General features: G+C 43.5%; 4 protein-coding genes across 4 annotated transcripts in view; 1 reads left to right on the forward strand and 3 right to left on the reverse strand.

The window, feature by feature from the left end:
* Positions 1 to 1,818, forward strand: part of proca (protein C (inactivator of coagulation factors Va and VIIIa), a) — a 7,405-nt gene extending 5,587 nt beyond the window's left edge. The window contains exons 8-9 of the mRNA XM_028020254.1: positions 690 to 807; positions 1,154 to 1,818. Coding sequence (XP_027876055.1) covers positions 690 to 807; positions 1,154 to 1,722 — 687 coding nt within the window. The 3' untranslated portion in view covers positions 1,723 to 1,818. The remainder of the gene's footprint in view (positions 1 to 689; positions 808 to 1,153) is intronic.
* A 449-nt stretch (positions 1,819 to 2,267) lies between these two features.
* dusp28 (dual specificity phosphatase 28) lies at positions 2,268 to 7,325 on the reverse strand. The gene is made up of 3 exons (XM_028020319.1): positions 7,067 to 7,325; positions 5,522 to 5,913; positions 2,268 to 4,105 (listed from the first exon to the last, which is right to left on the reverse strand). Exons 2-3 carry the CDS (start codon positions 5,867 to 5,869, stop codon positions 4,004 to 4,006), a joined length of 450 nt encoding a protein of 149 aa, XP_027876120.1. The 5' UTR covers positions 5,870 to 5,913; positions 7,067 to 7,325; the 3' UTR covers positions 2,268 to 4,003.
* Positions 7,326 to 7,811: 486 nt separating this feature from the next.
* LOC114146313 (zinc finger and SCAN domain-containing protein 2-like) lies at positions 7,812 to 10,469 on the reverse strand. Its single transcript, XM_028020275.1, has 2 exons — positions 10,136 to 10,469; positions 7,812 to 9,276 (listed from the first exon to the last, which is right to left on the reverse strand). Exons 1-2 carry the CDS (start codon positions 10,305 to 10,307, stop codon positions 8,282 to 8,284), a joined length of 1,167 nt encoding a protein of 388 aa, XP_027876076.1. The 5' UTR covers positions 10,308 to 10,469; the 3' UTR covers positions 7,812 to 8,281.
* Positions 10,470 to 11,762: 1,293 nt separating this feature from the next.
* vcpip1 (valosin containing protein (p97)/p47 complex interacting protein 1) lies at positions 11,763 to 22,483 on the reverse strand. Its single transcript, XM_028020159.1, has 3 exons — positions 19,676 to 22,483; positions 16,926 to 17,012; positions 11,763 to 15,915 (listed from the first exon to the last, which is right to left on the reverse strand). The coding sequence occupies exons 1-3, from the start codon at positions 22,326 to 22,328 to the stop codon at positions 15,179 to 15,181; spliced, it is 3,477 nt and encodes a 1,158-aa protein (XP_027875960.1). The 5' UTR covers positions 22,329 to 22,483; the 3' UTR covers positions 11,763 to 15,178.
* Between the last annotated feature and the right edge of the window lie 4,867 nt (positions 22,484 to 27,350).

Raw genomic sequence — 27,350 nt, forward strand, 5'->3', positions numbered from 1 at the left:
CAGCCAACCAACCAACCAACCAACCAACCAACCAACCAACCAACCAACCCAACCAACCAACCAGGCTGTCTGCATGTCTGTGTTGGGTTTAAGCAACGAATCCCTTCTGAACATTGGAAGGTTTTGCATGTCGGACATTTCTCACTGGAAAGGAACTTTGAGGTGAATCAAAAAAGTCTCAATGGAGACATGATGTCTCCGGAACGTTTCACTGCAGGAAACATTCCTGAACCTCAAAACCTTCAATCTGGACACTTTGAAGGTTCGGCAGATCAGATTCCACTGCAGTTAAAGACGACGATGAAGACGGAGCTGAACGTGATGAAGAGTTAAAAATCATTCTGCTGTGCAGATTGGCAAAACAAACAGAAAATTATTTCAAATAGGTAAAAAGAAAAGATGACCAACTGGATATGTTATGGATATTTTGTTATGGATTTTTAGTCAGAATGATTAAAGTTCATACTGAGAACACTGAGCTCTGATTTTGGATTCACAATTCATTTAAAAAAGACCAACATACTGGGTTTGGTGAAACTTTGCTCAAAGCCAGAAATAATCTTCCAAATTAAAGTCAGATTTGGTTTAAAAATAAAAGTAATCTGAATACTTAGTTAAATGTGTTCAGTGTGTTTCCAGGCCAGTGTGTAATATTAATATTAATATTTCATGTATGTTTGTACGTGTAGGTGCTGGTGCTGAATGCCAGAGGGCAGTTTCACTGCGGAGGGGTTCTTATTGATGAAAACTGGGTCCTGACTGCTGCCCACTGCCTGGAAAACAACTTCAGGTTCAGCGTACGACTGGGTGAGCTCTCCGTCTGCAGATCCATAAACCATCAAACTGAACATAATACAAAACAAAGAGAAAATGATACTGAAGTATTTGTGAAACTTTTATTTCATCTTATTTTAATCACAGAGCAGCAGGTTTCACATTTAATTTCAGCCTCTGTTTCTTTCATCAACTTGGGAAAAACTTCCTCTGCCTGATTTATCTGATGATAAATCTCTTATTCTCCAGGTTTAGATGTGCAGCTCGGCATTGTGGGAGAGTTGTTTTCCTGAGGCAGTTTCGCTTTCACAAGATGTAATAGTGTGACAGGAGTGTTAAAAACGTAACACCTCATCATGATCATGACCTTTTTACTCAGGTGACTACGAGCGAATGAGAAATGAAGGCACAGAGGTTTTGCTTAGAGTCACCAAAACCTTCAAACATCCCAAGTACAACTCCAGGATGGTGGACAACGACATCGCCCTGATGCGTCTGCAGTCGCCCGCCCCGTTCTCCAAATACATCGTCCCCGCCTGCTTACCTGGCCGCGCCTTGGCCGAGAAGGTGCTCCACCTGAACGGCACCACCACTGTGGTGACGGGCTGGGGTAAAGATGACAGCGGGAAGTACAGCTCAGCGCTCAACGTCATCAAAGTCCCGCTGGTTAATCACACCTTTTGCAGCCAGCAGATGTTTCCCCATGAAATCACCAACAACGTCCTCTGTGCCGGGATCCTGGGTCAGAAAATCGACGCCTGTGAGGGGGACAGCGGGGGGCCGATGGTCACTCTGTACCGGGGCACCTGGTTCCTGGTCGGCCTCGTGTCGTGGGGCGAGCGTTGTGGCATGGTGGACAAGTTGGGCATCTATACCAAGGTGTCCAACTACAACGAGTGGATCACTCAGGTACAGGAGGAATGGGACCGAGGAGTTCATCCTCAGTAACACCCAACCAGCCCGTCTGCTCCGTCAAACCCACAGGAACGACTCAGTGCATCAACGCTGATGGAAACGTTTTGTTAAATAAACCTGGTAACTCCAGAGAGGCTTCAGTGTCTGTTTAATCCCCACTGACCTTCGTACTTCAGCTCAATAACCAGATGTAAATGTTCAAGCTTCTGAAGGGTTTTATAAACCCGACTCTTCTGAAGCATCTGAATGTGTTCGATCTGTTCATCTACAGTCTGCAGTAAAAAACATGCTGGTTTGTCAAAACGCCTGTTTAACTCAGATTATTTAAATTATGCTGAGAGTCTCATTCCTCACACAGCTGCAGTCAGACTAAAACATTTAACTTCTGTTTGGGAAATAATTCAACTTTGAAATGAATTGAATTGGATGAATAACAAACTGAGTCTTCTCACGCTCTCCACTTATTTTGTGCCTTCCTGGTTGCCGTACATCATTTCAGTGTCCAAACAAACATTAAATGTGATGATATTCAGATTATCTGAGGTGAAACAACAAACTGTAACATGATTACACACCAATCAGCTCAGAATGCAGAACTTTTATTATATTTACTGTCATTTTCCTCCAGTTAAAACTGAGTGTACAGCTTCTTAAAGGGACAGAGACACATTCAGGTGTTACATTCACTTAAGGCATTTACTGTAGGCTAAAATGTTCTAAGAACTGAACACAGTTTGAAGTAGATATGAAGATAAAATGATTAAATTCAAGCTGAGTAAAGATTCACCTGAGATACAGAACATCACCGTCAGACTATAGACGCTTCAACTTCACCAAATATCACGAATATGAACTTCATAAACTCACTGAGGTTATTAAACTACATCCACGTTTAAACAAGTTTCAACAGTTACCATGGTTTCATCTAGAGAAGCCAGTAAAACATTAATAAACATGGAGTTCTGCTGACCTGAGTTTTTATTGATTTTATTATTGGAACAGGATGCTGACTCAGCAAAACATTCATCTCTAAAACTTCCCTCTAAGTCGCCTGGTTTTAAATTTGTGCTTTTGATTAAATGTTTGAAAAACCAAAACAAGTTTCCACCAGTTCGTGATGTCAGTTTCCACAAAGATGCTTTTTTTATTCAGACTTGAGAAATTTGATTTATTATTGCATTTTCCTTTGTCTGATAAAACAAATCAAACTAAATCTGTTGTTTTCTATAAAAGGTTGAGAAACGATTAAAGTTTAACTTTAACTCACCTTCCCTCTGAAAAAAACCTGCTTTTCACACAAACTGATCCAGATCTAAAGGTTCTAGATATTTATCCTGTTCACAGATTATTAGACTAACAAGCCAGAATATTTCACTGTTTGCTCTTCAAACTTTAAAACACGATGATGTCACTTCCACCCACCTTACTCAGAAAATACATTTCAGATGATTCTGATGACCAAAGTTATTAAAATCACAGCTGGAGGAAAGATGGAGCGTTTCTCTGTCCAAATGTAAAAATAAATATAAATTATCATTAACAAAATGTTTTCATCAGTTGGAGTTTCTTTTCGTTTCCTCGTTGCTTTTCTTTTTGTCTCTCTGAGTTTTTTCCTTCCTTTGGTCAGAAAAAAATAGATTAAATTTGAGAAAAACGTCTAAATATGAAGCCAGAAAACTTAACAGAACAAAACAGATTTGAAAAATATATTTGTTCTAAAAAATATTCTAATAAATTTAAACACCAATATATATATATATGGTTCATGGTTCTTATTTAAGAGGAGAAATAAATGAAGTTTGTGATTTAAATGTGAAATAATGATTAAAATAATAAATCATTGAACTCTTTAAAATCCAATCTGCCTGATTTGTTTGTCAAAACTTCATTTCCTCATTCAGTCACTTTTCACACCAATAATTATATTTTTTCAAAAAATAAATAAAATTCTTTACAGATTTGATGTTTTCTTCACAGTTTTACTTGTTTTTTATGGGTTTATTTTTTTTGTTTTTAGATTTGCTGCAGAAGAAACTCTAAAGTTGAAACACTGCATGTTATGACGTACTCCACATGTATCACTTTATGCAATATAAACACTATTTATGTATTTCTGAGTCATTATTAATGTTTTTACTTCCTCAACATTTGCTCTCTCAAATCTAATCTCTTGGTTTTGTGGTTGATTATTGTTTGATTTCAGGTTTTCTCTCCTGTTTGCTCCTCAAACTGACCCGAAGTTTTAGTTTTCAGATTCAGATTCAAACTCTGATGGTTGTGAATCGGAGCAGAGAGGAAAACGTCCTCAGCTTCATCAGGACGCTCCTCTCCTCTTCCTCAGCTCCTCCTCGTATCGCTGCAGCTGAGACATGAAGCCGGGGTTCGGATCCACGACGTGCCGAGCCGTTTTCACCCTCTGGGAGGAAACAACAGTCAGAAGGACTCTGGAACCGAGGTTCTGATCCGGTTCCAACACCGGATCAGAACACCGGTTCTGATCCGGTGATCAGAACACCGGATCAGAACATCCCTCCTGAGTGAAGCAGGGATGCTGCCCTCTGCTGTTGGTTTAGATAAATCACTGATATAAACTAAACACCGTTAAACTGCAGGACCAGACTATTTACTGAAACATTTAGAAAATCAACTAAAACTGCAGAGAAATGAAACCAAAAAGAGGCAGAAGGAGGTTTCTGCTTCAATCTGAGCAATCTGACCGCTCACAAAGAATAGAAATAGAACAGAATAGAATAGAAATAGAATAGAATACAATATAATAGAATAGAAATAGAATAGAAATAGCCTCTATTGTCCCAAAGAGGAGAAATTCATCTTTATCAGCAGCATCAGATAAAAAGTTTGACACTAAATTAAAATAAAAAAGTGTTAAAATATATTAAAAAAACTAATTTTTTATATATTTTATAAGATTTTATACATGTTGGATTATTACAATAATAATAATAATAATAATAATAAATAATAATAATAATGTACAAGATTATGAACAAAGAAACTGCAACATATTTCATTTCTTGATTCTGACATAATTGAAGGTTTTCAGGTTTTTATTTTACTGTATAGTTTCATAATTATTGTTTTAGCTGCATCACTTCAGTTATTCCTTCTTTATAAATGTAATTATTGATAAATCATCTTTAACGCTGTTCCCCCTTTATCTCCCCTCTGAACTCAGTGACCTCTGAACTCAGTGACCTCTGAACTCAGTGGTCAGCAGGATTTTATTCCGTCTGTCTGTCGGGTCCAAAGTCACCTTGGACATTAAAACCTTTGGTTCTGCTGAGCAGACGGAACCGCTCAGCGCCGGTTCTTTCATCTTTCCTGTCTGATCCTGTTACAGCTGCTGGTTCTGACCCGGAGTTACAAATATGAACTCATGGGAATTTAATGTGTCTGTAAAACATAGAGAAGGTCAAAGGTCACTGTTGAACATCTGTTTTGCTTCTGTTTGGACCAAACATCCCATCGTTCAGTCGCTGTAATAAAGAGAACCGGTCTTTAACGTTCAGAACCTTCACTGAACATTTACGGGTTGAAATAAAAACTCATTTGTTTGGGCTGAAGCAGAACCGGACCAGGTAGAACCGGACCAGGTAGAACCGGACCAGGTTCTGCTGCTTCCCTGTGAAAGTCTGAACATTTGCAGATGACTCTGTGATTCTATTTGCTCCGGTTCTTCTGAACTCCAGAACCAAGCTGGACATCTGCTCATTAGAAGCAACATTTACTTTCAACATGTTTTATTCTGTCATGAATGGAGGAACCGTTGGCACCGACTCAGCAAAACCCAAACCCAGAAGCCCTGGATCACCTGTACGGCCTCCGCCAGCGTCATCCTGCGGTGCTTCATCAAGTAGGCCATGCAGATGGTGGCCGAGCGGCTGCGTCCGTTCTTGCAGTAGACCACGCTGCGTCCGCCGCGGTTGGCCTCCTTCTGGATGGCGTCGGCGCAGCGGTCAAAGTGGCGGTACAGATCCTCGCCGGGGTCGTCGTAGACGGGGATCTGCATCCTGGTGACGCCGCTGCTGGTCGGGAACGGCTGCTGCTTGGACACGTTGATGCAGAGCGTCACCGCCTCCTGCTGGATGAGGTCGTCGCTGCAGGCTGAGCGGGCGTTGCTGATGAACAGAACCTTGGTGACTTTACACAGCTGCAGCATCCTGGCTGACCCTCCTGGGCCTCCTTACCAACGCTAACAGCTTCCTGGTCGTCAGGAGAAGCATGAGAGTGTTAAACATGGACAGTTTAGCGAAACTAAAATGACTAAGATTTGATCCAAATTCTGCACAAAGATCTACTGTCAACTCCTCAGATTCCTGCTGATGGTAAAAGTTTATCGCCTGACAGAGAACAGAGAGAAAGAAACCGTAAGCTCTGTACCTTCTGAATTGTTCATGCTACCGATTAAAAGCAACTTGTGTGTGAACAGTTTCTGACCCCAAAGTGACCCGCAGAAGAAGAACGTGGACATGAACACAGCAGCAGCAAAATGGCCGCCGCTGTCTGTGGGTGGAGTTGAACGTGTTTCCGATCCGACAGAACCGCTGACCGGAGCAGCGGCTTCTGGAGAGAAATCTGACTGGACACAGACTTTTTTCATTTCAGAATCAATCATTTCAGTCGTTGTTTCCATCCAGATTTACTTCTGGTGCAGGATTATGACGTATGTCTCACATTCATGACGTAATAATCGGATACAATGTGACATGACCGTTCAGACTGCAGAAAACGGGATTTAGTTCCACATATGAAAGTGACACAAATCTGACAGTTTGGGGTAAAAAGGTCCGTTCAGACTGATGTGAAATAATCTGATTCGAGTAGCATTTACCTGCTGAGTCAACGAGCGACAGAGACGCGATATTTCAGTTTGGCTAAAAACGTAACGGTGACGCCACCTGGTGGCAGAAAAAGGAAACTACCAACAGATGCTGTCAGCTTTCTGAGGCTGGTGGGGAAAAAAAACCTTCAGTTTCCAGGGACTCGATGCTGCTGATCACTGGATATGTAACATATGAAATACATATGTAATAAATCACTAATTAGCTTCTGTAATAAATGTATATTTTACCCAACAAACCAAACATCCAGAGTTTATTACAGCAGTGAAGTTTCTCCAGCCTGGTCAGTTAAAGTGGAAATATGTTTTATGTATTTCTTTCGTTTTTCATTTCTATGTTTGATATTAAATGTTTTTGCATTAAAATGAAATAATACATTTTAAATCTGAACACAGTGGATTATTTCAGATATATCATTGAGGTATAATTCCTCATTTATTCAAAAATAAAAAAAACATTTCAACACCTAACACACACACACACACACATACACACACACACACCGTCTGTCTGACCTGCAGCTGGATCCTCCTGAATGAACCCGTTCTCCGTCCGTTCCTGCAGACCGACTGATCCGCTGTGTTCAGGTGTCCTCATGACCCCCAACTGTTCTGATCAACAACACACACACACACACACACACACACACACACACACACACACACCGCTCCTGCTGCTATATTTATGCTGCTGGCAGCTGCAGGGTCCTAATGCTGCTCAGATTAAAGGAACCAGTGAGTTTGTGTCTGTCTGGACTCGGCTGCTTCTGTCTGTCAACTGATGTTTGTAATATTTAGTCATAAAAATCACTTTGCTGAAGAATCAAGTTTGGTTCCATTTCACCTCAAAGTTCCAGCCTGATCTGTTTTCAGCAGATTTTCTGTTTTATGGTTTGAAAATGTGACTGAATGTGAAAAAGACTGAATGTAGAGCAGCACAGGCTGGGTGGGTCTGTATGTTATTAAATCTTACATATTAAAATAAGAAACATGCATGAATCACTTTAATATTCCATATCTGACTGATATATGAAAATATAATTTCTGTTCAGAAAAGAGAAACTCTGACTGGAGGGAAATAAAAGCAAAGTGAACAAAAACTGAAATCTGTGTTTGAATGTTTTCATAAAAATCTGCAGCTGATTAATGAAATTATTCAGATTTCTCTGTTTTCTATAGATCTATTTCTCAGCCATGTTACAGGAAAACAGGTTTTTAGTAAAACTGGAAACATTTACAGAACTCAAGTTTACAAAAAAGATTCTTTACTGTAAAAAACAAAATGACAGATATTTGTTGCTCAACTTCAAAGAGTTGCAGAGGTTGATGTCTGTGGCAGGAAGGATCTCCTGTAGCAGTCTGTTACAGTGAATCAGCAGAAGCCTCTGACTGAAGAAAGTGTTCTTGTTTAATGGCCTCATGAATGAGACGCTCCAGCTTGTCTGTGACGTTCTGCTCTTCAGATTCAACCTTCCTGACATTAAACCATCATTCGTCTCAAACTCATCGTAACTAAAATGTTCTTCAGAACTTTTCCCACATTTGGCCAGTAGAGGGAGCTGGTTCCCACCTGTGTTCTGCTTTTGTTGCAGACTGCTGGAAGATCTCCAGTAGAACATGTTGTAAACTCACATAGCTTTGATTTACTTCACGCCATCTGTTGTCCCTGCAGATGTTTCGGGACACTCGTCCCCAGTGTTGGACAGACGCGTCGTCCTCACATGCAGGACCTCAGCCAGATGTGTAATTGTCGCCGGCGTGCGTTGTGGCGTGTTTTTTCAGCGTTGCAGCGTATTGAAACCTCTCCCCACACGAGCTACAGGAGTACGGCTTCTCTCCTGTGTGCGTCCTCATGTGGACGATCAGGCTGTTGCTCCGACTGAATCGTTTCCCGCAGGTTTTGCAGGAGTACTTCTTCTCGCCGGTGTGCGTCCTCATGTGAGCCTTCAGGTTTCCGCTCTGAGTGAAGCTTTTCCCACAGATCTGGCAGGAATACCTCCGGTCGCCCATGTGGATGGCGGTGTGCCACTTGAAGGCTGATGAGTTGGTGAATCTTTTCCCACAGGTGTTGCACAGGTATGGCTTCTCCCCAGTATGGGTTCTCATGTGGACCAACATGCTGTAGCTGCACCTGAAGCTTTTCCCACACGTCTCGCAGGAATACGGCTTCTCGCCCGTGTGCAACCTCGCATGATATCTCAGAGTGGACGCGGCTTTGAAAGATTTCCCGCATTCGTTGCAGACATACGGCTTCTCTCCCGTGTGGTTCATGTGATGCATCTTCAGGTGATATTTTTTCCTAAAGATTTTTCCACAGAAGTCACATTTTAAGGCGTCGCGTCCTGCCTGAGAAAAACTCTGCTTGTCTGAAACTGGATAAACGTCCTGGCTGATGATCTCACTGCCATCGTCTTCAGGTCCTTCATGACCCGTCTGTTCTGTCTTTGTGGATCCTAGATCTACATCCTCGCCTCCTTCCTGATGCAGAGTCTGGAGACCATCAAAGGTTTCCTCTGCTACTCTGGGCTCACCTTCCCCATACAGAAGCGCCACCAGAAACGTTTTGGACTCTTCATCGGGCTCCAGTTGATCCATCTGCAGACTGCTGCCGGGTTCCTCCTGCTCCTCTTTGATCTGTGGAGGTTCTGGCGCCTCCTGCTGGTGGCAGAGCTGCGGCTCGGCAGGAAGCTCCTCCTGCTCCAGATGAAGGTGTTGCTGTGGAAGATCTAATAGGGAAACGGTTTGGATAAAGTTCAGGAAAACATCAAAACAAACCTGTTTCATCATTTTTATAAAAGGTGAATTTATTTGTGACAAACTTTTGGTAGAAAAGCAAACTACTGACCTCTGCTGGTTAACTGAAAAACAAGCTTTAGGAAGTAGATTAAACTACTTCCTGTTTGGGGTTTAACCAACCTAGCTTTAGCATTACAGTTGGAGCTTTAACTAAAACATTTAGTATGTTTAGCTTTGAGATGCATAAAAATAAAATATATATAATCTTATGTTGACAGTTAACTGCTGCATCGTAGGTGCACAAAGAAGCGCTACAGCAGATCCTTCCTCCCACACAACACTCCATAATTCTGCTTTTATTGGCACATTTTTCTGTTTTTATGAAAATATATAGAGGCACATTTCCCTCTCTAAATGATCATACTCTAATGCTATTTTTTTTACCTGTACAGTATTATTTGTCTTATACTAAATATTTGTCGTTGCAGTAAACTCTTTCATTCTTGTTTTTCAAGACATTTTTAAGTTTGTTATTCTCTACCTGACATTTCAGAATAGATGGGTAAATTTTTATACTAGGAAATAAAACATGACTGTTTCAGTCATTTCATTTTGCAGGCCTGTTTAAGCTCCGCTCCTTTCGTTCAGTCTGAGGGTAAAGAAGCAGCTCATTAGTCCAGAACATCACCTGATCAGGCGGCAGCATCCTGACCGTGTGTGGCCCTTTAAATCTGGCAGTCAAAGCCTCAGATCTCTGATAAATGACTGCATTTAAACCTGGTTGGTTAAATGAACCAACCAGGATCACATCCCTGTATTTACTCTCTGAGCTCATATAAAACTCCATACCTGCTGGTTTCTCATGTGTTTGTGTTTTCCAGCTGGTTTCCATCATTCTGCGCTGACGGTCGAGCTCTTCTTCATACTGAATGACGGTTTTCTCAAAAACTCCGAAGATTTCTTCCGCAGCAGCAGCTAGCCGCTGCCTGATGAACTCTCTCACATTCAGAGCTGAACACATTGTTGTTCCTGACCGGAGAAAACCAGCAAACAACCCGCACAATGGAGCTACAAGCTACAAGCTACAAGCTAGCTTCTCATTGTTTACTTCCGCCGGGAGGTCAGAAGATCCGCACCATCTCAACGCCGGCGCACATAGTGGCGCGCTGGGTGGGTGGAGTCTGTGTTGAAAGCTCTCTGTCTGCATTTAAAAGCTGATTTCTCCAGATATGAGTTTTTCAGTTTAAGACACTGTAACGCTCGGGTTAGATTTAAGGGGGGAGAGGAGGCGGCAGACTCGTCTGGGCGATCAAAAACGCACAGCCACACTGGTACTGGGAAGTTCCACAGTGTTGTCTTTTAATAAACTCTCTTCACCAACCTTACAAGCCCGGTTGAACGGCTGCTATAATAACAAACAGAGACACTACACAATTACGGCTGTTACAACACGGATGTCCAAAGTGCGGCCTGGGGGCCATTTACGGCCGCTGGGGGCCATTTACGGACCCTGGACTGATTTTTGTGCGACTGCAATTCAAGAATCATACAAATATGACTCTCTGCAAGTGGTTAATGCAGATGGAAACTTTTAATTATACCCATTTTATTCATCCACTAACAAAGTTTACTTATAGTTATTATTACAGATATAAAATATTGAAAAAAACAAATAGAGAATTAGCATTTTCTTTAGTTTCATCATAAACAGAATCATGTCTATCCAGTGACCTTTACTCAAAAGCAGAGTTGGTTCACTTAAATCTGTTTTTTAAATCATATTATATTACTCTCTAATCTTAAACATATATAGAGTGTTGCATTAATTATTTCTTGCATGTTTGAGAAATCAAATTTGTTTTTATTTATTATCTCAATTCTAATGTTATTAGGGAAACTTTCCACTTTAATGCATATCCAGTAGACATAAAAAATCCAGAGTGGAGGCCGACTAGGGACATTATAGCTTCAATATAAAATCTCAGAGTTTTTCATACCAAATCTGATTTTAATAAAAAGAAAAAAAATCTATTTCTTTTGTTCAAAGGAAATTACAAATAAAAGGAAAGGGTTAGCGTTAAACTCTTATTTCAGTCATCCATTTTGGGAGTTGAGTTGAATTCAAAGTCCAACTAAAGACAAGCTGATGGCCACAGTGAAGTCTAAAGAATATTACGATATTGTTACTATTCACTGACTTATGACTGTCATATTATGATTTTATTCTTGTATTATTTTGGCTTTATTTTTGTTAAATGACTTTATTCTCCATCTTATTGTTTCTTAGTACGGCCCTGACTCTTAGTGGGAATCTGATTTTGCAAAAAATGTAATCTTCAGAAACAGCAAGTTTGATTATTTGACCAGTTCTAGCCTGAATCCTGCAGAGTTGATCAACAGACAACAGAGAGAAATGGAAGTAAAACATGAACAGTCAGAATCAGGAACATCACCAGAAGGACTCGGCTCACAAACGAATGGAGGAAGTGATTTTATTGGTGGCGCTGAGAAGTTTTCATGCAAGCAGCGACGTGGAAGCAGAGTGTCGTCAGCGTTTTATTAGCAACCAGACAGAAGATCCAAAAGAACCAACCGAAGGAGAAACGGAGCGGTTTCTGTACAGGTCCAAATATTCTACAATATGTACTATAATACAGCAGGAATATGGAGGAGCCGCGGGTTGGTGACAGCAGGAGGTTCTGATCCGAAGCGTCCTTCCTGCTCGGGTTCAACGACTTCAAAGTGCCGAGTTTTCCTTCACTTCAACCAGGAGCAGAAAACTGAGCCGAGAGGCAGGAAAACTAAAAAATTAAACAACAACACTTTAAAACTGATGATTTCTGAGGAAAGAACCAGAACAAAACCAAAACAGAACCAGTTTCTAGTCAGCAGATGGAGAGAAACCTGATCACTGGCGTCAAACATCAACTTCCCTTACAGAACAAACTCACATTTTCCAAAATGTTTATCTTTAAAAGACTAACTAAGTGTCAAATGATTGAGCTTTCGTCAAATTAAATAAAAACTAAACAGGTTTTAGTCACAGGAGTCCAGCCGCTTCCGGCTGTCGTCACGGCAACAACCTCCTCATCAAAACGCATGAGCATCAGAAAGCTTTGACTGCAGGAGAGTAAAACAAACTCAGGGTTACTGTGTGAGATGAGTTCAAGAAAATAAAAAGCTTTATAGTTTATCTGAGCAATAAAACCAGAGTGAGAAAAGAGGAAACATAAAAAAACAGGAAACTTCATGTTGATCGTTTCAAACTTCAGCTGCAGAAACAAAAGATTTAAACTGAACTTGAAGCTTTTCATGAGTTTTTATGAGAAAAGTCGCAGCAGAAAAGTGTTTCTGTAGGAACCTGGAGCCCAACCAGAACCCGAGATGGGACATAATCCAGGAGTTCTTCCGGAACCCATCATTTGGACCTTTGGTGTTCTGGTGCTGGAGCAGTGTTCAGGTCCAGCAGGTGGCGCCGTCCTGAAAACCTGAGCCAGGTTCTGGAGGGGAAACGGTTTGTTCTGATCGGTTCCCGTTTGATGCTACAAAATCTGTCAAACGTCAGAAAAACTCTCCAAAAATAAAAAATAAAACAGATTAAACGTTTCCTGTAACCCAACAAAACTTCTGAGCTTCCCAATTTTTTTTATTTATTTTTTTGTAATTTGATTAAATGTTGGCAAACGACAGAAACACAAATGTAAGGAGCAACTTCAACCTGGTTTTTCTTTGGCTGCTGTTTAAACAGAAGTTCAGGTGAAAGTCGGTCCGGATGGAGGGAAGTTCTGTTCAGGCGACTGCAGCTTTCAGAGCCCAGAAATAATTTTAAAAAAGTTTGACAAGAAGCTTCAAACTCAAAACAATTCAAAAAATAAAAAAACATCCATAAGAGAAATAAATCACATCTTTTTAGGAAATTTGTTCTTTCTTGTTGTCTTTGAATCGCCAGACTTTTTTTAAAATCTAAACTTGATTTATTTGACATATTTACTTAAATATCTTCAAAAAAGAAGAATTGCACTGAGATTTTCTCTCCACAAGGGGGAGCCATTCCCCCTCTACCTTCACTGCTCTTGTTTCCTTCACGTTGTTTTTTCTGACTTCTGATTTTGGCAACAGGAGCTTCGGCTTCAAACTGCTGTTAAAATCGACTTTATGGAGACAAAAAGGTAAAAATTTGTTTTTATGGAGATTTTGAACTGAAGAAAAACAAACATATTTATCTGTAAAAGTTGCTGCAGAAGCTGACCTCCAGGTCGCTCCGTCAACCCGCTTCAAACTGAATCCTCAAATTAAACTTCTCTAAAATGCCGATCAGAAAACGTTTCTCTCTTTGGCATTTCACTGTTGGGACGTTTTTACATTCAACAGACGAGTGATGAATTAAAGGAATTACAAACTGCTGAACCCTCCAGAATGATGAAGCCTTTAGAAAGTCAAACTAGCAGGAAGTGGGAGGATGTTGAGGTTGATCTGAGTTTAGACCTGCATGGAGGACGTCATGCGGTTAGTGTGGATGAACACCATTCAATGCTCAATATGGGTGTAAATGTTTGTTGGGTTGGTGGAGGTTACAGGTGGGGTTCTGATGGGCAACTTTTCCCTCCTTAAAGGAGAGACGCATGAAGCTGATCTGTTCTGTTCCTGGATCAAAGCCCAAATCTGTCAACCTACAATAAACGTTCATCAGTTTACTGATCAGAACTCTGTCAGCCAAGTTTTAGAAATATTTGCTTCAAAACTGAGATCAAAACTCAACAGAACAAACAAGAAAACAAATTGGCCTGAAGGTTTGACTTTGCAAGTTTCAGCGAGAAAAACCAGGAAGAACGTCAATAAAATACAGAATCTCACCTGGAAAAATCAGAGGTTCACAATCCAATATGGCTTCTGTGCATAAAAAACAACTAAAGTTGTAAGTAGAAACTATTATTATTAATACTTAATGTTTTATTAAGCAAGCGGCACACACTGCTGTACAATATCTACCTGTGAACTCATTCCTTTAGTGTTTAATTAAAGTGACTCACTCAGAGTAGCACCACAACCAAAGCAAATCCAACTGATTTTCCAACTCTGACTGGCTGGGAACAGATTCCTACATGAGAACTGCTGAGAAAATCACAGCTGGACTAAATTCATTCAGGAGAAACGTTTCCTTCAGTCGGTGTTTTCCTTTAATTCGTCACTCGCCTGCGTCTCTAGCAGAGACCTGAAGCTCACGTTGGGTTGAGCCCTGTGAACCTCTGCAGGAGCTCCTCCCTGCCTGCAGGTGGCGCAGCTCGACGGCTTCAGGAGTCCAGCATTCATCAGACAGGCGGTGGGAGCAAAGCAGGTGTTGGTGATGAAGGCAGCAGAGTTGAACAATGGAAGCGATAATGCAGGGCGTCTCCTCTGTGGCCAATTAGCACTTCCTGTACAGGCAGGAAGTGTCCCGCTCTTTAATCTGACCGTGTTCTTCAGTGCAGGTTTGAAGCAGGAAGAATCGGCGTCTGCAGGAGGGATTCAGAAGGCTGGAGATACAATCCGGTCAGCTTCCAGGCAACTGGGAACACTGGGAGCCGTCGCTGACGAAGAGTCAGCTGGAGGGAAAGTTCTCCTGAAGAAGGAAATAAATCCGTTTGCTCTGGATTTACTTCCTGCCTCTGAGGTGAGAGAGTTAAGGGAGTAAAGACACAGACAGTGGCGGAGAGACGATGCGCCGCAGACGGACCGTCTCCGTGTCTCAGCTCAGTGACGGTTGCCGCGGCAGCAGCAGTGCGGTCAGTTCGCTCCTCAGTCATGCAGTAAAGACGACGCGACGTAATGAAGACCTAAGCTTTGGGGTCCGGCCTGCGGCGGGGCAGCAGGCGGCGGTCAGGGGGCGGAGGCAGCGCGGCGGCGGCGGCGCCATCAGGAGTGGTCCATGGGTTCGCTGGCGTTGCCCTGCCCAGCGTCCTGGCTCTCCATCTCCTCTGGCTCCTCCGGTTTGCCCCCCGTGGCGGCCGCGGTGCCGGGTTTGGTCCCAGCAGTTCGCTCCTGGCTGGCCCCGCCCGCAGCACCTGCAGCGCCCTGCTGCTCCTTCAGGTGGCGCTCCATGGAGGCCTGGATGGAGGACACCATCTCCTGCAGCTTGCGGCGCTGCTGCTCCATCAGACCCGGGTCGGGAGCGCGGCCGTCCCTGCTGGCCACGAAGCCGGGCGCCATGCGGACCAGCTCTCTGGTGGCGTCCTCGGGAATGTCCGACAGGTCCGGCGCTCCTTTGGACACGCTGGCGCTCAGGTCCACGCCGCTGCTGTGCTGCCGCGTGATTGGCCGGTGCTCCGGAGGGGAGGAGCCTCCGGCGCTCCCTAGGGAGTGACCTTTGCCCTGGAAGGCGGTGACACTCTGCAGCTGCTCCTTCTTGCGGACGACGCCGCCGCTGCCCAGCCGCAGGACGCCGTGGGACGGGCTGCCCTCTCTGCTGCCCCTAGTGGCCGCCTCGGAGCGCAGCTGCAGCACCGCCTCCCTCACCAGCTCCTCCACGTCCGGTCCGACCGGGAAGTGACCTGCGGCGTCCACGCAGAGCTCCAGCCGCTCCTCCGCCGCGTTGTAGACGAAGGTTTTCCCCGTCAGGTGAGGCAGCATGCAATGCTTCCCGTCCATGAGGCCTGGAGGACACACACACCCAGAACCGCTCAGCACACACCCAGAACCGCTCAGCACACACCCAGAACCGCTCAGCACACACCCAGAACCGCTCAGCACACACCCAGAACCGCTCAGCACACACAGACTTTAACTTATTTTACTAATCATGAACGTGATTCAATCACACTACTGAAATATACATCAACTCATCTAGTTATCGATTAATCATGAACCTGAGCATAAAGACTCAAAAAAGACCATTTGCTGAAAGAACAATAGAGTCAGAGCAGTAATTAAACCAAAACTGTAAAATAATAATAATATAATATCTATATTTAAATCTAGATAAAAGTCACTGATGATGATATTGTGTCCTTGTTCCACTAATATTCACTCTATTAACAGATTAGTACTACCCTCCATCTGCACAATATAAGGCTAATTGATGATCATCACAGTGACACTCTAGTCAATTTCACCACCACAAAAACCTGATTATATTCACACATCAACATTAATGTAATAAAACCTTAAAATGAAGGTTTGGGTTTTTAATTCTCTTATTTTAAGTGTCTTGGTTTTATTCTGGAGAACTGAAGATCCCTACTGACACTTTTGGATCTTTTCTTCCATTTCTGTAAAGTTTCTCTCCAGACTCTGATGTTGCTGGTTTCCATGAACGCAGCTGCCAGTAACCTCAGAGCGAACGAGCCGATCTGGTGTGAAACGGTTTTAGTCTCAGGTTAAATTTATCTCTGAATCTGATTATTTTCACCGCAGCAGCTCTCCTCACTTCCAGCTCTGTTGTGTAAATGTGACGAAGCTTTGAAGCTTCAAGCTGGAAATACTCTGGTTTTTAAACATACTGTACTGAATGGAAACGTAATAAAAATAACACAGAAACCCGTATCTTCCCATTAAGACAGCTGCATTCATTTAAAAAAAGAAAACCTACAATCTATGTATTTGCGTCCTGAGGTTCTGAGCATGCTCCTGCTCTTGGCTGCGCTGCCAGAGAAAACAAACTCACCCATGTCTTTCTTGACGATGTTGTAGAAGACGCCGCCCTGCTGGAACAAGTGCGGCAGCTTCTTGGCGTACGACCAAACGTCCTCGCCTGGAAAAGGACACAGTTTTCGTGTTAGAGGCGTCCGGAAATACGCAGAGACCTTGAACACAACACGAGGTTCAAATAAGTCTGTAAATCAGCAGTTCTGGCGGCAGAAAACGTCCGAGTCACGGACACTGCAGCAAAAAATCTGATTCTGTAAAACTAGATTCACTGCATGGATCCCATCATTCAAATGAATAAATCAACCATAAATCAAATTAATAACTAACTGCATCTTGTTTTCCTCTAATTAAAGCAGCTAACAGTCCAGGACGGTTTAAAGCTGCTGCTCTAAATATTATATTAATATTATTATCAGTTCTTTGTTGTTTCAACATGTTAGAATGACGACGAGTTTATGAGATGAGATGATTCAGGTCCAAAAAGCTGAAGAACGAGTCGAATGTTCTGGGAAAAAAAATCCCACGTTTCCGACCCCCTGATGACATCACAGAGGTTTATTCCACGCAGCCAATCAGAAATGTTTCTGATCCGTCTGGACCTGATGGATCAGACCAGCGGTCCACAACCTGCGGCTCCGGGCCACAAGTGGCTCGATGGTCCTTCCACAGTGACTGACTAAAAACAGGAAAGGAACCAATGGAGGTTTTAGCAGGTTTTCAGTTTATTCCATGGAATAACTGCAGAATGACACTAAAAGTATTAATAGATAATAATCTATTAATAATCTATTTGTCTTATTATCTAATTTGAATTGTTTTTTTGTATAATTTCTGCAAATAACATTTATCCTCTGCTTTCTGCAGATGTTTTATGTTTTTCTTTATTTCGGAGCTTCAACATAGAAGCATAGAACAAAATTGTGCTTTTTAAAAAAAATAAAAAATAGTAAATATTTCTCATTATTTATGTTGTTTTTAAAGTCATGTGACATGAGTTTTAATGAGAACTGAGGGCAGAAATGGCTTTTTAAAAGCTGAAGATAACAGAATCAAACCATCAAATTAACAGAAATGTGGAATTTTACAACCATTTTACTGAGACAAAACTAAACACATCTGTCTACATTTTATTTCACATTTAAATACAGAAGCTAATTTTCAAAATAATTGCACACTAAACCAGAGAATTATTTTTTTTTGTCTCCAAACCATTTATTCTTTATATTTATTGTCAGCTGGAAAACGGAGGAACTGAAACATGTTTTCAGCTTATAAATCTGTTTGTTGCTGATTATATTTAACTGACTTCAGCTGCTAATATTTATATTTCAGGACATGAGAATCAGGAAAATGTTTCTGGTATTTCATTATGGATCTGCATTTTACTGTCAAATTTATCTGAAGGTTTTAACCAATCAGAGGAGCAGCTCAGCTTCTAGGACCTTTTTATCTCCTGATATGGATTTGAACTTCATCAGGATGATGTCAGAGGTGAAGCAGATGAAGCTCTGAACATTTTTGCGGATCAGTTGTCTGACAGTCGGCTGTCCGGCTGCAGCTAGAACTGGTCACTTCCTGTCCACTGGACAGGAAGTGCAGCGTCAGGTCCAGCGGAGAGCTCAGAGACAAATCTTCCTGAAAATCAGCAGCAACGCTACGTCATGTTCTGTGTTTATCTGGGAGCAGCGGTGACCTTTGACCCTTTTGGCAGGCGACACAGGGAGGGGACGAGATGCCGGAGTCAGCAGATTGACTGAACACACATCAGTGAATGCAGAGTTTCTGGTAAAGCTCAGGAGCCTGAGAGTTCATTCAGCTGCAGTCTGCTGGAAGCCAACCAATCAGAAGCCAGCATGCGTCTGTACTGCACAGCTCAACCAATCTGCAAAGCTCTCAGTTTCTCTCGAAATGAAAACAAAACTAAGAAAAACACTGCTGCTGCGCTTCTTAATTATTACATAAACATGACTGAATATTAGGAGAGAGAAAATCGGCCTGAAGACCCAGAATAGAAGAAGACTGGGTTTTAACTAGGCCAGAGACTTTAACTTGTTAATTTAGATTCATTATAATGAATCTTTTTTAACGCATTAAAGAAAAACAGCCTAACACAGTTCATCTTTTTTTATGTTTACATGCAAAAGCTCTGAGCTGGAATCACGACGGCGTTTTTCACCCCGATTAAAAACTGTAAATATTTTGTTGTTGAGCTCATGTCCATTTATTCAATAATTTAGCAGCAAAAAGTGTTTTGAATTGAAAATGTTGTTTATTTTGATGATATACAGTTTGATTAATTACTTGCGGACCTTGAAATGAACTTGTTCCTCCATTAGTTTTAACTAGATAGGATGTAAACATCTGATGTAAAAAAGAACTGGCATAATAAATAAGAATAAATGAGAAAATCCAGTTATTGTGTCCATTTCAATTATTTAAATGATACTTCTTCATGTGACTGCTAACCTAAAGAAACTCGTTACAAATGGGAATGTTTTAAAAAAGTTTAGCTTTTGTGTTTGTGATGTTATTATTGCAGCAACAGACATTAAGTTCCTAAAAGAGAAATAATAAATAAATACTTCTTGTCACTTTTATCATCATCACAATAGACAAACTTTACACGCTTGCTGCCAGCGCTAGCTATAAGATTAAAATCATGTGGAATACTCTGATCTTTCTCTGGAACATGAGTTCTGCCAGGCTGCTTCCAGGATGTGATGTCATAAAGGATGAAGGTTGACCTGCGTGTCGCCATGTTCTTACCCATCAGGGTTGCTAGGAGACAGAGGGAGGACATCTCCAGGTCGATGCTCTCCTGGATCTCCCGGCTGCTCGTCCGGCCGCTGGTCACCGCGTCTTCGCTCTTCGCCGAGTGCAGGGCGGAGTGCGAGCTGGTTGCCCTGGTGATGGTGGCCCCGGGGCCCCTGTCCTCAGGGCCCCTCAGGATCTCCACCGTCACCCTGTCGCCGTGCTGCAGGGCCACCGGCTCGTTCTCCTCGCCGTCCCGGGGCGGCAGCAGCTCTTTGGGGGGGAAGCCATAGCGGATGCACTGCTGCGGCGGCGGCACGTCGAACTGCTTGGCGATGCTCCGGCGCAGCTCCGCGAAGGTGGTGAGGGCCGGCAGGGTGAGCATGGCCTGGCGCCCGTCGCTGGTCGTCACCCGGATCTTCTTCTCCTTGTTGGAGGAGGAAGAGGGGGAGGAGGTCTTGGTGGGGGTGGCGGGAGCTGAGGAGGAGGAGGTTTCCGGGGAGCCGCTGGGGGACGAGGTCCGGCCCTGACCTTTGGGGTCGTGCTTCAGCTTGTCGGAGCGTCTCTTCTGGGAGACGAAGGCCTGCTCGCTGATGCTCTGCTGGAGGCTGCGCTCTGCCCGGCTCATCGTCAGCTCCTCCTTGTGGAGTGTCTTGGCTTTCTGACCCGTCAGAATGATCTTGGTGGGCAGCTGGGGGTCCGGCGGCGGCGGCACCTCCGTCCCGTCACCGAGACGATGGGCGTGGGCCCCGTCGATGGACACCGGGTTGTACTCATCCGGGTTCTTCTTGGCTGTGTGGTGCAGGATGGTGTTCACCACCTTCTGCACCAGGATCTCACTGCCAAACTCTCCAGGGAAGTGCTTGGTGACCAGCTTCATGGCCACGTCGTACACGTTGCTGTTCAGCGTCGGGTCCGTCTCGTACTGGAACCAGTACACGGTCTCCCGGACCACCCTGCCCCCCCACTCCAGGGTGATGGGGAAGGCTTCGGGCAAGTTGTCGTACTCCTTCCCGTCCCAGTAGTGCTTGAAGCCGCAGCCACACTTCCCCCCCTGCGACCGGCTGTTGGTTCTGTCCCCGTCCAGGTACACCACCGACCCATTCCCGCGGATGTGCCGCACCGACGTCCCGTGGCACCAGGTGCAGGTGTTCAGGGAGCTCAGTTTGTAGTCCGGGACCAGGAAGTCCCTGTGGGGGTTGTAGGAGCACACCACGTTGTTGAGGGGGAAGCTGTAGTTCTTGTCGGGCCGCAGCTGTCCGTGCGTGGACTTGGCCAGGTTGTAGAGCTTCCCGCCCGGTACCAGCCACTCGGACGGGATGTGTAGCTCAGAGAGGGCGCCGCAGATCAGGCAGCGGTGCAGACGGTTCTCCATCACGGACTTCTTGGCAGCCTCCGTCACCTCCTCCGGTTGGACGCCGATCACGCCGGTCCGCCGGTAGACGTACTGGTGAACGTCGGCCACCAGCGACGGGTGGATGCTGTGCTTCTCCATGAACACCTCCTCCATGGCGTTCACCAGCCGCATCAGATACTTATCCTGCAGGCTGCGGTCACCTCCGATCACGCAGCTCCCGTCCGGCTCCAGCTTGATGTACTTCCTGATGAGCTCCTGCGGGACGCCCCAGGCCTTCGGCAGCAGGCGGGGCGGCAGCTTGGGGAGAAGCGTGTTCTTGACGCCCACCAGAGGAACGTAGTGGTTCCTGCCGGAGCTGCTCCAGGCGATGCAGATGGGTTTGTTCGGCTTCCCGTCCTTCCCCTTGCACTGCTCCTCTGGGACAAGTCCGGGCAGGAAGGTGGCAGAGTAGTCGCCAGAGCTCCTCATCCCGCTCATGGAGTCCAGCAGGACGATGGGCCGGTGGAGGACGTTGGCCAGCCCGAATATGTGGATGTTACGCAGTCCCAATGGGACGCCTTCGGGGGGGATGAACAGGGGGTCGCACTCATTGATGATGTCCTCCCACTCTGCGGCGTCAATAAAGTCCTGGAACAGGTTTTTGTAGCAATCCAGGTTCTGCTTGAAGTTCTGCTTCAGGTTTTCTCTCAGTGCGTGCCAGAACAGTTCCCTGCCCACCAGGGCTCTGGACACAGCGTGGACCAGGCAGTGTCCATCTCCGTCCACGTGCACCGGGATGAGACACTCTCTGTTGCCATTGGCCTTCTTTATCTCCTCCAGGGTGTCGTGGAGGTAGATCAGGCTCCCGGAGCGGTCTTTGCCGTACCCCATGGTGGTGACATGGTCCGGCTCTATGAGGAAGGCACGGTCCCCCAGCAGGGAGCAGTCAAAGATCTCCCCCTGGTTCATGTCTTTCAGCAGTTTGGCTTTACCGGTCTGTTTGTCCATGCCGTAGCGGGTCAGCACCGGGGACAGCAGCTTGCAGTGGTAGTTGGACAGCCCCATCACCTTCACCAGCTCGGTCCCCTTCTTCGGGGCCCCGGTGACGCCGAGCAGGGCGTTTCTGAGCAGGTTGTGGAGCACCACGTCCGGGTCGGTGACCTCCTCCACGTTCAGCAGGCCGCTCTGCTCGTGCCGCTGGCCGCACTCCGTGCACTCGATGCTGATGGAGCCGTGAGCGGGGAAGAAGAGCCGCGCCTGGCATTTCGGGTCCGGGCAGGTCCCGCACAGAATGCGCTTGTCTTTCTTCTTGGAGCTCTGCAGCAGCGACATTTCGGGAAAAATGAGGTGAAAATGTCTCCAAGCTTCACAGAACCATGATAATAACCCCGCAGAGAGGCTGTCAGGTCAGCTCTGACCGCGCTAACGACTGTTTTCAACCAGAATAACACCAGAACAACACGGAAGCGGCTGGCTTTCTTTTAGCAACTGACCGTTGCTAAACGTCCCTACGTAATGACGCAGAGCCTCTGGGACTTGTAGTACATCTGAATAATAATGAGTTTAAACCATGAATTTGCTCTAAAATACCTACATATATGTTTTATTATTAAAATTATTACACAAAATAATGTAATTGACCATTAATTAACATGAAATTACAATACAGGTTAAAGTGTTAATAAACGATATCTTTAACATTACTACATTTCCCAGAATGCGTAGCAGCATGTCGTCGTTTTGTTGTGTAAGGAAGTGAATTCAGGGAGAGTTCTCAGTTTATCAACAATAATACGATTAATAAAAACATATTTTACTAATGCGACGTATTTTCAGTATTTACAGTAGCGTTTACATGCATTTTGGGAAAGTGTTAAAATGTTACTTTTAAAAACCGGAGATTCCTAGTCGGTAGTCTGCTGAATTTCATTTAGAAATATGCGAATTTTAAGTTTTGCCTGATTATTCACTTTAGACGGGACAAAACACCAGAAAAAAATATCTTAATTTATTTTACTTATATATAAATTATTCGGCATAAACTGGATCCATAAAAATAAAGTTTATGTGGAGCAAATATTTTAAAAAGCCTACATGACAGCGGTTCTTACGGAATGTTTTTGTAACACGTTGTTTTTGTAAGAGGTTTATTAGATCTGTGAATGCATTCCAGTGCTGAGCCTCAACAATTCAATTAGGGAGAAAAGAAGAGGATAAAAACGGAAAACATTAAGCTGTACAATGTTGAAGGGTCTGGTAGGATTCAAAGTGTCTATAAAGTTCTCAGTAATCATCTCCTGAACATCAGAGAAATCAATAAAGTGCAAAGGAAACCAGATGCAGTCTGCTGTCTCTGCTGTAATCCTGGAGGTGATTCAGCAGATATGTGAATATCTTCTGTCAAATCTGAAAGTATGAAACTCAATACAGTCATTTAGTTTTCTGACATCCTTTATTCATTTTCAGAAAACATAAGATTTTCTTACGTAATAATGTCAAGCATCAAATAGACTTGTATTCCACTCAACCAAGTAGCCTGAGTTTTAGTTGTTACTCCTGTGAACTGACCACCAGATGGCAGATTTACTCTTTGTACTAGTTGAACTTTAGCTTTCAGCTCCAGACGGTTTATCTGTAATGTTCAAATCGATCTTGTTTCTTCTTTTTTGCAGTGCTATTTTTCATCCTATGTATTTATTACTGGGAAAAAATCAGGTTTGTCCAGAATTTAAAAAAACAGACAAAAAAAAAAACAAGAAAATATAAATTGAAACAACTTCTTTTTGAAAATTGTTTACATTTCCAGCATAAATAATAAAATGTAATTTGGTCCTGATGCAGACCAGAAATGTGCAGGATTTTATTCAGCTGATTCTGATATCACCACCAGAAGATTTCAATTCTATTGTTTATTTACATAACATTAATACACAATAAATTTCATCTCAATGCGTTTCATAAGAATGCTTCCAACTGGTGGAGGAACATTCACCAGAACTTCTGGAGGTCAGTCGGATACGAACACCAGCAGAAGGTGTCAATAGTAACAAAATAAAGTCTTGTGTGAAATTCTCTGCATCAGAGTATTCAACACCTAAATCACGACACAAACATGTCGGCAGAACAAAAAGCTTTTATTGTGGGAGACGCTTCAAAGTTTCAGGTGAGCAGAACAGAAACGGCTGATTTCCTTTCAGGGTTGTGATGTTTCACATGTCGCCTGCTTGTTGCTGTTTCATGGCTTAATTAAAAGGAGGAATAAAGCTAACAGATATGAAATGATGTATGTGTTAATGCAAACAAAAGGGAAAAAATGAGTTAAAATAACTGCTGTAGTTAAAGGAAAGTGAAGCAGGAACTTATCAAACATCATCCGATTCTGTCCAGAGCAGGGGCTGATGGGAGCTTTGGTTCCTCTGCTAGAAACCACGTGGCCCTGGTCTGATCTCTCAGCTAGTCCTTGTTTGGCCTCAGCTGCATCAGAGCGCCACTTCTCCCCAGGTTCACCAGAGGAAACTCCACTGCACACAATGCTTTTCCTCCCAGCTGCTGCTCTGTGCTGGCTGGGTTCAGGTGAGTGTTTCCAGCCAATCAGGAGCCAACAAAGCCCACCTGGAGCAAACACTGTCACACTAACCTTCACCTGTCTGTCTGTGTCTCTACAGCGCTGGCTGCCATGGCAACACACCTGGTTCAGGACCAGTTATCATTTGTAGCTGTAGCTGGAAGCACCGTCTCTTTAAAGTGCTCAGGAACAGACATGTGTGATAAAAATCAGGTTTACTGGTACCAAACCACAGAGAGCGATCCGCTCAGAGGGATTCTACGCTACGATCTCGGAGATGGAAAAGTTAATAACCTTCTTAAATTTAAAGATCCTCAGAGAAATGATTTCTTAGCTACACCTGAACCAAACGGTTGTAATTTGGTGATCCAGAAAGTTGAAACGGGTCATAGTGGCTCCTATTACTGCGCCTGCTGGAGGCCGGGTTCCCACAGTGAGAAACGATCCGACCAGCCTGAACAAAAACCTGCAGAGGAGCAGACGTTACACAGGCAGTAAACCACAGCCTCACCTTCAGCCGGTACACACCTGGAAAATTATTACCTCAGAAGATTTACAGGGTTTCTGGTTGTTATTTAAAGATTATCAGTCTGAATGGAAACATTAAATAAATCTAATCCTGTTCCCAGGTTAGCTTAATGTGTTTTGAAGAACTCAGATGTTGGGAGATAATGAGTCTTAGCCTCTGTTCTCACATCTGCAGCCTAAACATCCATTTTACTTCTTCATATTATATATCATCAACTTACACTTAAAATTAACTTTGTACAGTGTAAATATGGGCAGCTGTCAATCATAATTAGCTCACATTCAGGTCACATAATAAAAACAACGTTATAGAACACAGTAACTAATTAAACATCAACTTATCAGATACATAAATATCTGATTATAAAAGAACAAAGTTAGGCCAAAAAACTAAAGGTGCTGATTTCCAGTATTAATTTAATTAGTCCTCTTGTTATTTATGTAATCTTTATGTTTTTCATATTTCATGTTTATGCTTATTAGGCAGAAATGACAAATATGATAAAAAGGAAAGTTCACTTATGAAGCAGTGTGGTGATGCTGAGAGGTTTCAGAAGTCAATATCCTACCTGCCACTGATAACTCTTCATCAATTTGATGAACTTTGTGCTGAACTGAAGATCATGTCAGCTTGTTTTCTGCAGCGCTAAACGCTCCAGAAAACGTTCTGGAGTGTTTTCTGGAGCTCCATGTGAAACAACAAACACATGTATGTCGGGTTAATACGCTATGCTAAGCTAATGTATTAGCTTAGCAATAAGCTAATATGCTCACTAGCATATTAGCTTAATATAATTATTAAGCAATAATATAATTACTGCTATTATAATAGCTAGAATAGCAATATTAGCTATTATTGCTAATTTTGCTAATAGCAATAAGCATGTTGTGTACTCCTCATCCAGTGTGTCCTTAGCCTCTCAAATCACTAACTATTGGTTCATTTTTAAAGAAACGCCTAATTACTAATTTTATCTTCAATGCTTCCATTTAAAACATTAATAATTAATATTCATGTCTTTGAAAAGTGATCGTTCCTCCATCTTCTCTGTCCGGTGGATGAATCAATGAAACTATGGGGTCTTGGCTGGTCAATGTGGATTCCCTCTTTTATTTCTTTACATTGTTCAGTTCTAGAGGCCTTTTCCTGACAGAGATCTGTCAGGACAGACGGCTGCAAGACGTGGAAGACACGTGGCAAAGGTCAACAGGTGGGACTCAAACGGCCGCATGGAGGACTGAGGTCTCCGTCCACAGGTCACTCGCTTCACCTGCGCCATCGCAGCGGCCCACTTTCCTAAAACATACGACTGTTTAAATGTTTCTGGACAAACCTGTCATGATGTCACTGTCTGACAGAAACACCGACAGAACGACGAGCTTTAAACCCGAACCACATGAAACGGCGTGACGCGTCCAGAGCAGGGGCTGATGGGAGCTTTGGTTCCTCTGCTAGAAACCACGTGGCCCTGGTCTGATCTCTCAGCTCGTCCTTGTTTGGCCTCAGCTGCATCAGAGCGCCACTTCTCCCCAGGTTCACCAGAGGAAACTCCACTGCACACAATGCTTTTCCTCCCAGCTGCTGCTCTGTGCTGGCTGGGTTCAGGTGAGTGTTTCCAGCCAATCAGGAGCCAACAAAGCCCACCTGGAACAAACACTGTCACACTAACCTTCACCTGTCTGTCTGTGTCTCTACAGCGCTGGCTGCCATGGCAACACCGCTGGTTCAGGACCAGTTATCACTTGTTGCTAAAGCTGGTCCCACTGTCTCTGTTCCTTTAAAGTGTTCAGGAACAAACGGCTGTGATAAAAATCAGGTTTACTGGTATCAAACCACAGAGAGAGATCCACTCAGAGGGATTCTACGCATCGATCTGATCAATGGAGATGTTAATAAACGTTACGGTCATCCTCAGCGAGATGATTTCACAGCTTCACGTGAAGGAAATGGCTGTATTTTGATAATCAATGGAGTTAAAGAGGAGCACAAAGGCTCCTATTACTGCGCCTGCTGGAGGTCTGGTTCCCACAGTGAGCAACGATCCGAGCTGCCTGAACAAAAACCTGAACAGACGTTACACAGGAAGTAAACCACAGCCTCACCTTCAGCCTTTAAATAACTGGCAATTTATAAGCTGGTTTCCAGCTGTAATAACTGAAGATGTGCATCGACTCTAGATCTATAAATCTAGATCTATAAATCTAGATCGCTCCTCTTTAGGTCCAAACATTATAACTTCAGTTTTGTTTCTGTTCAGCTA

Source organism: Xiphophorus couchianus, chromosome 6 (genome assembly GCF_001444195.1).
Source record: "Xiphophorus couchianus chromosome 6, X_couchianus-1.0, whole genome shotgun sequence".
In the NCBI taxonomy this organism is placed as follows: Eukaryota; Metazoa; Chordata; class Actinopteri; order Cyprinodontiformes; family Poeciliidae; genus Xiphophorus; species Xiphophorus couchianus.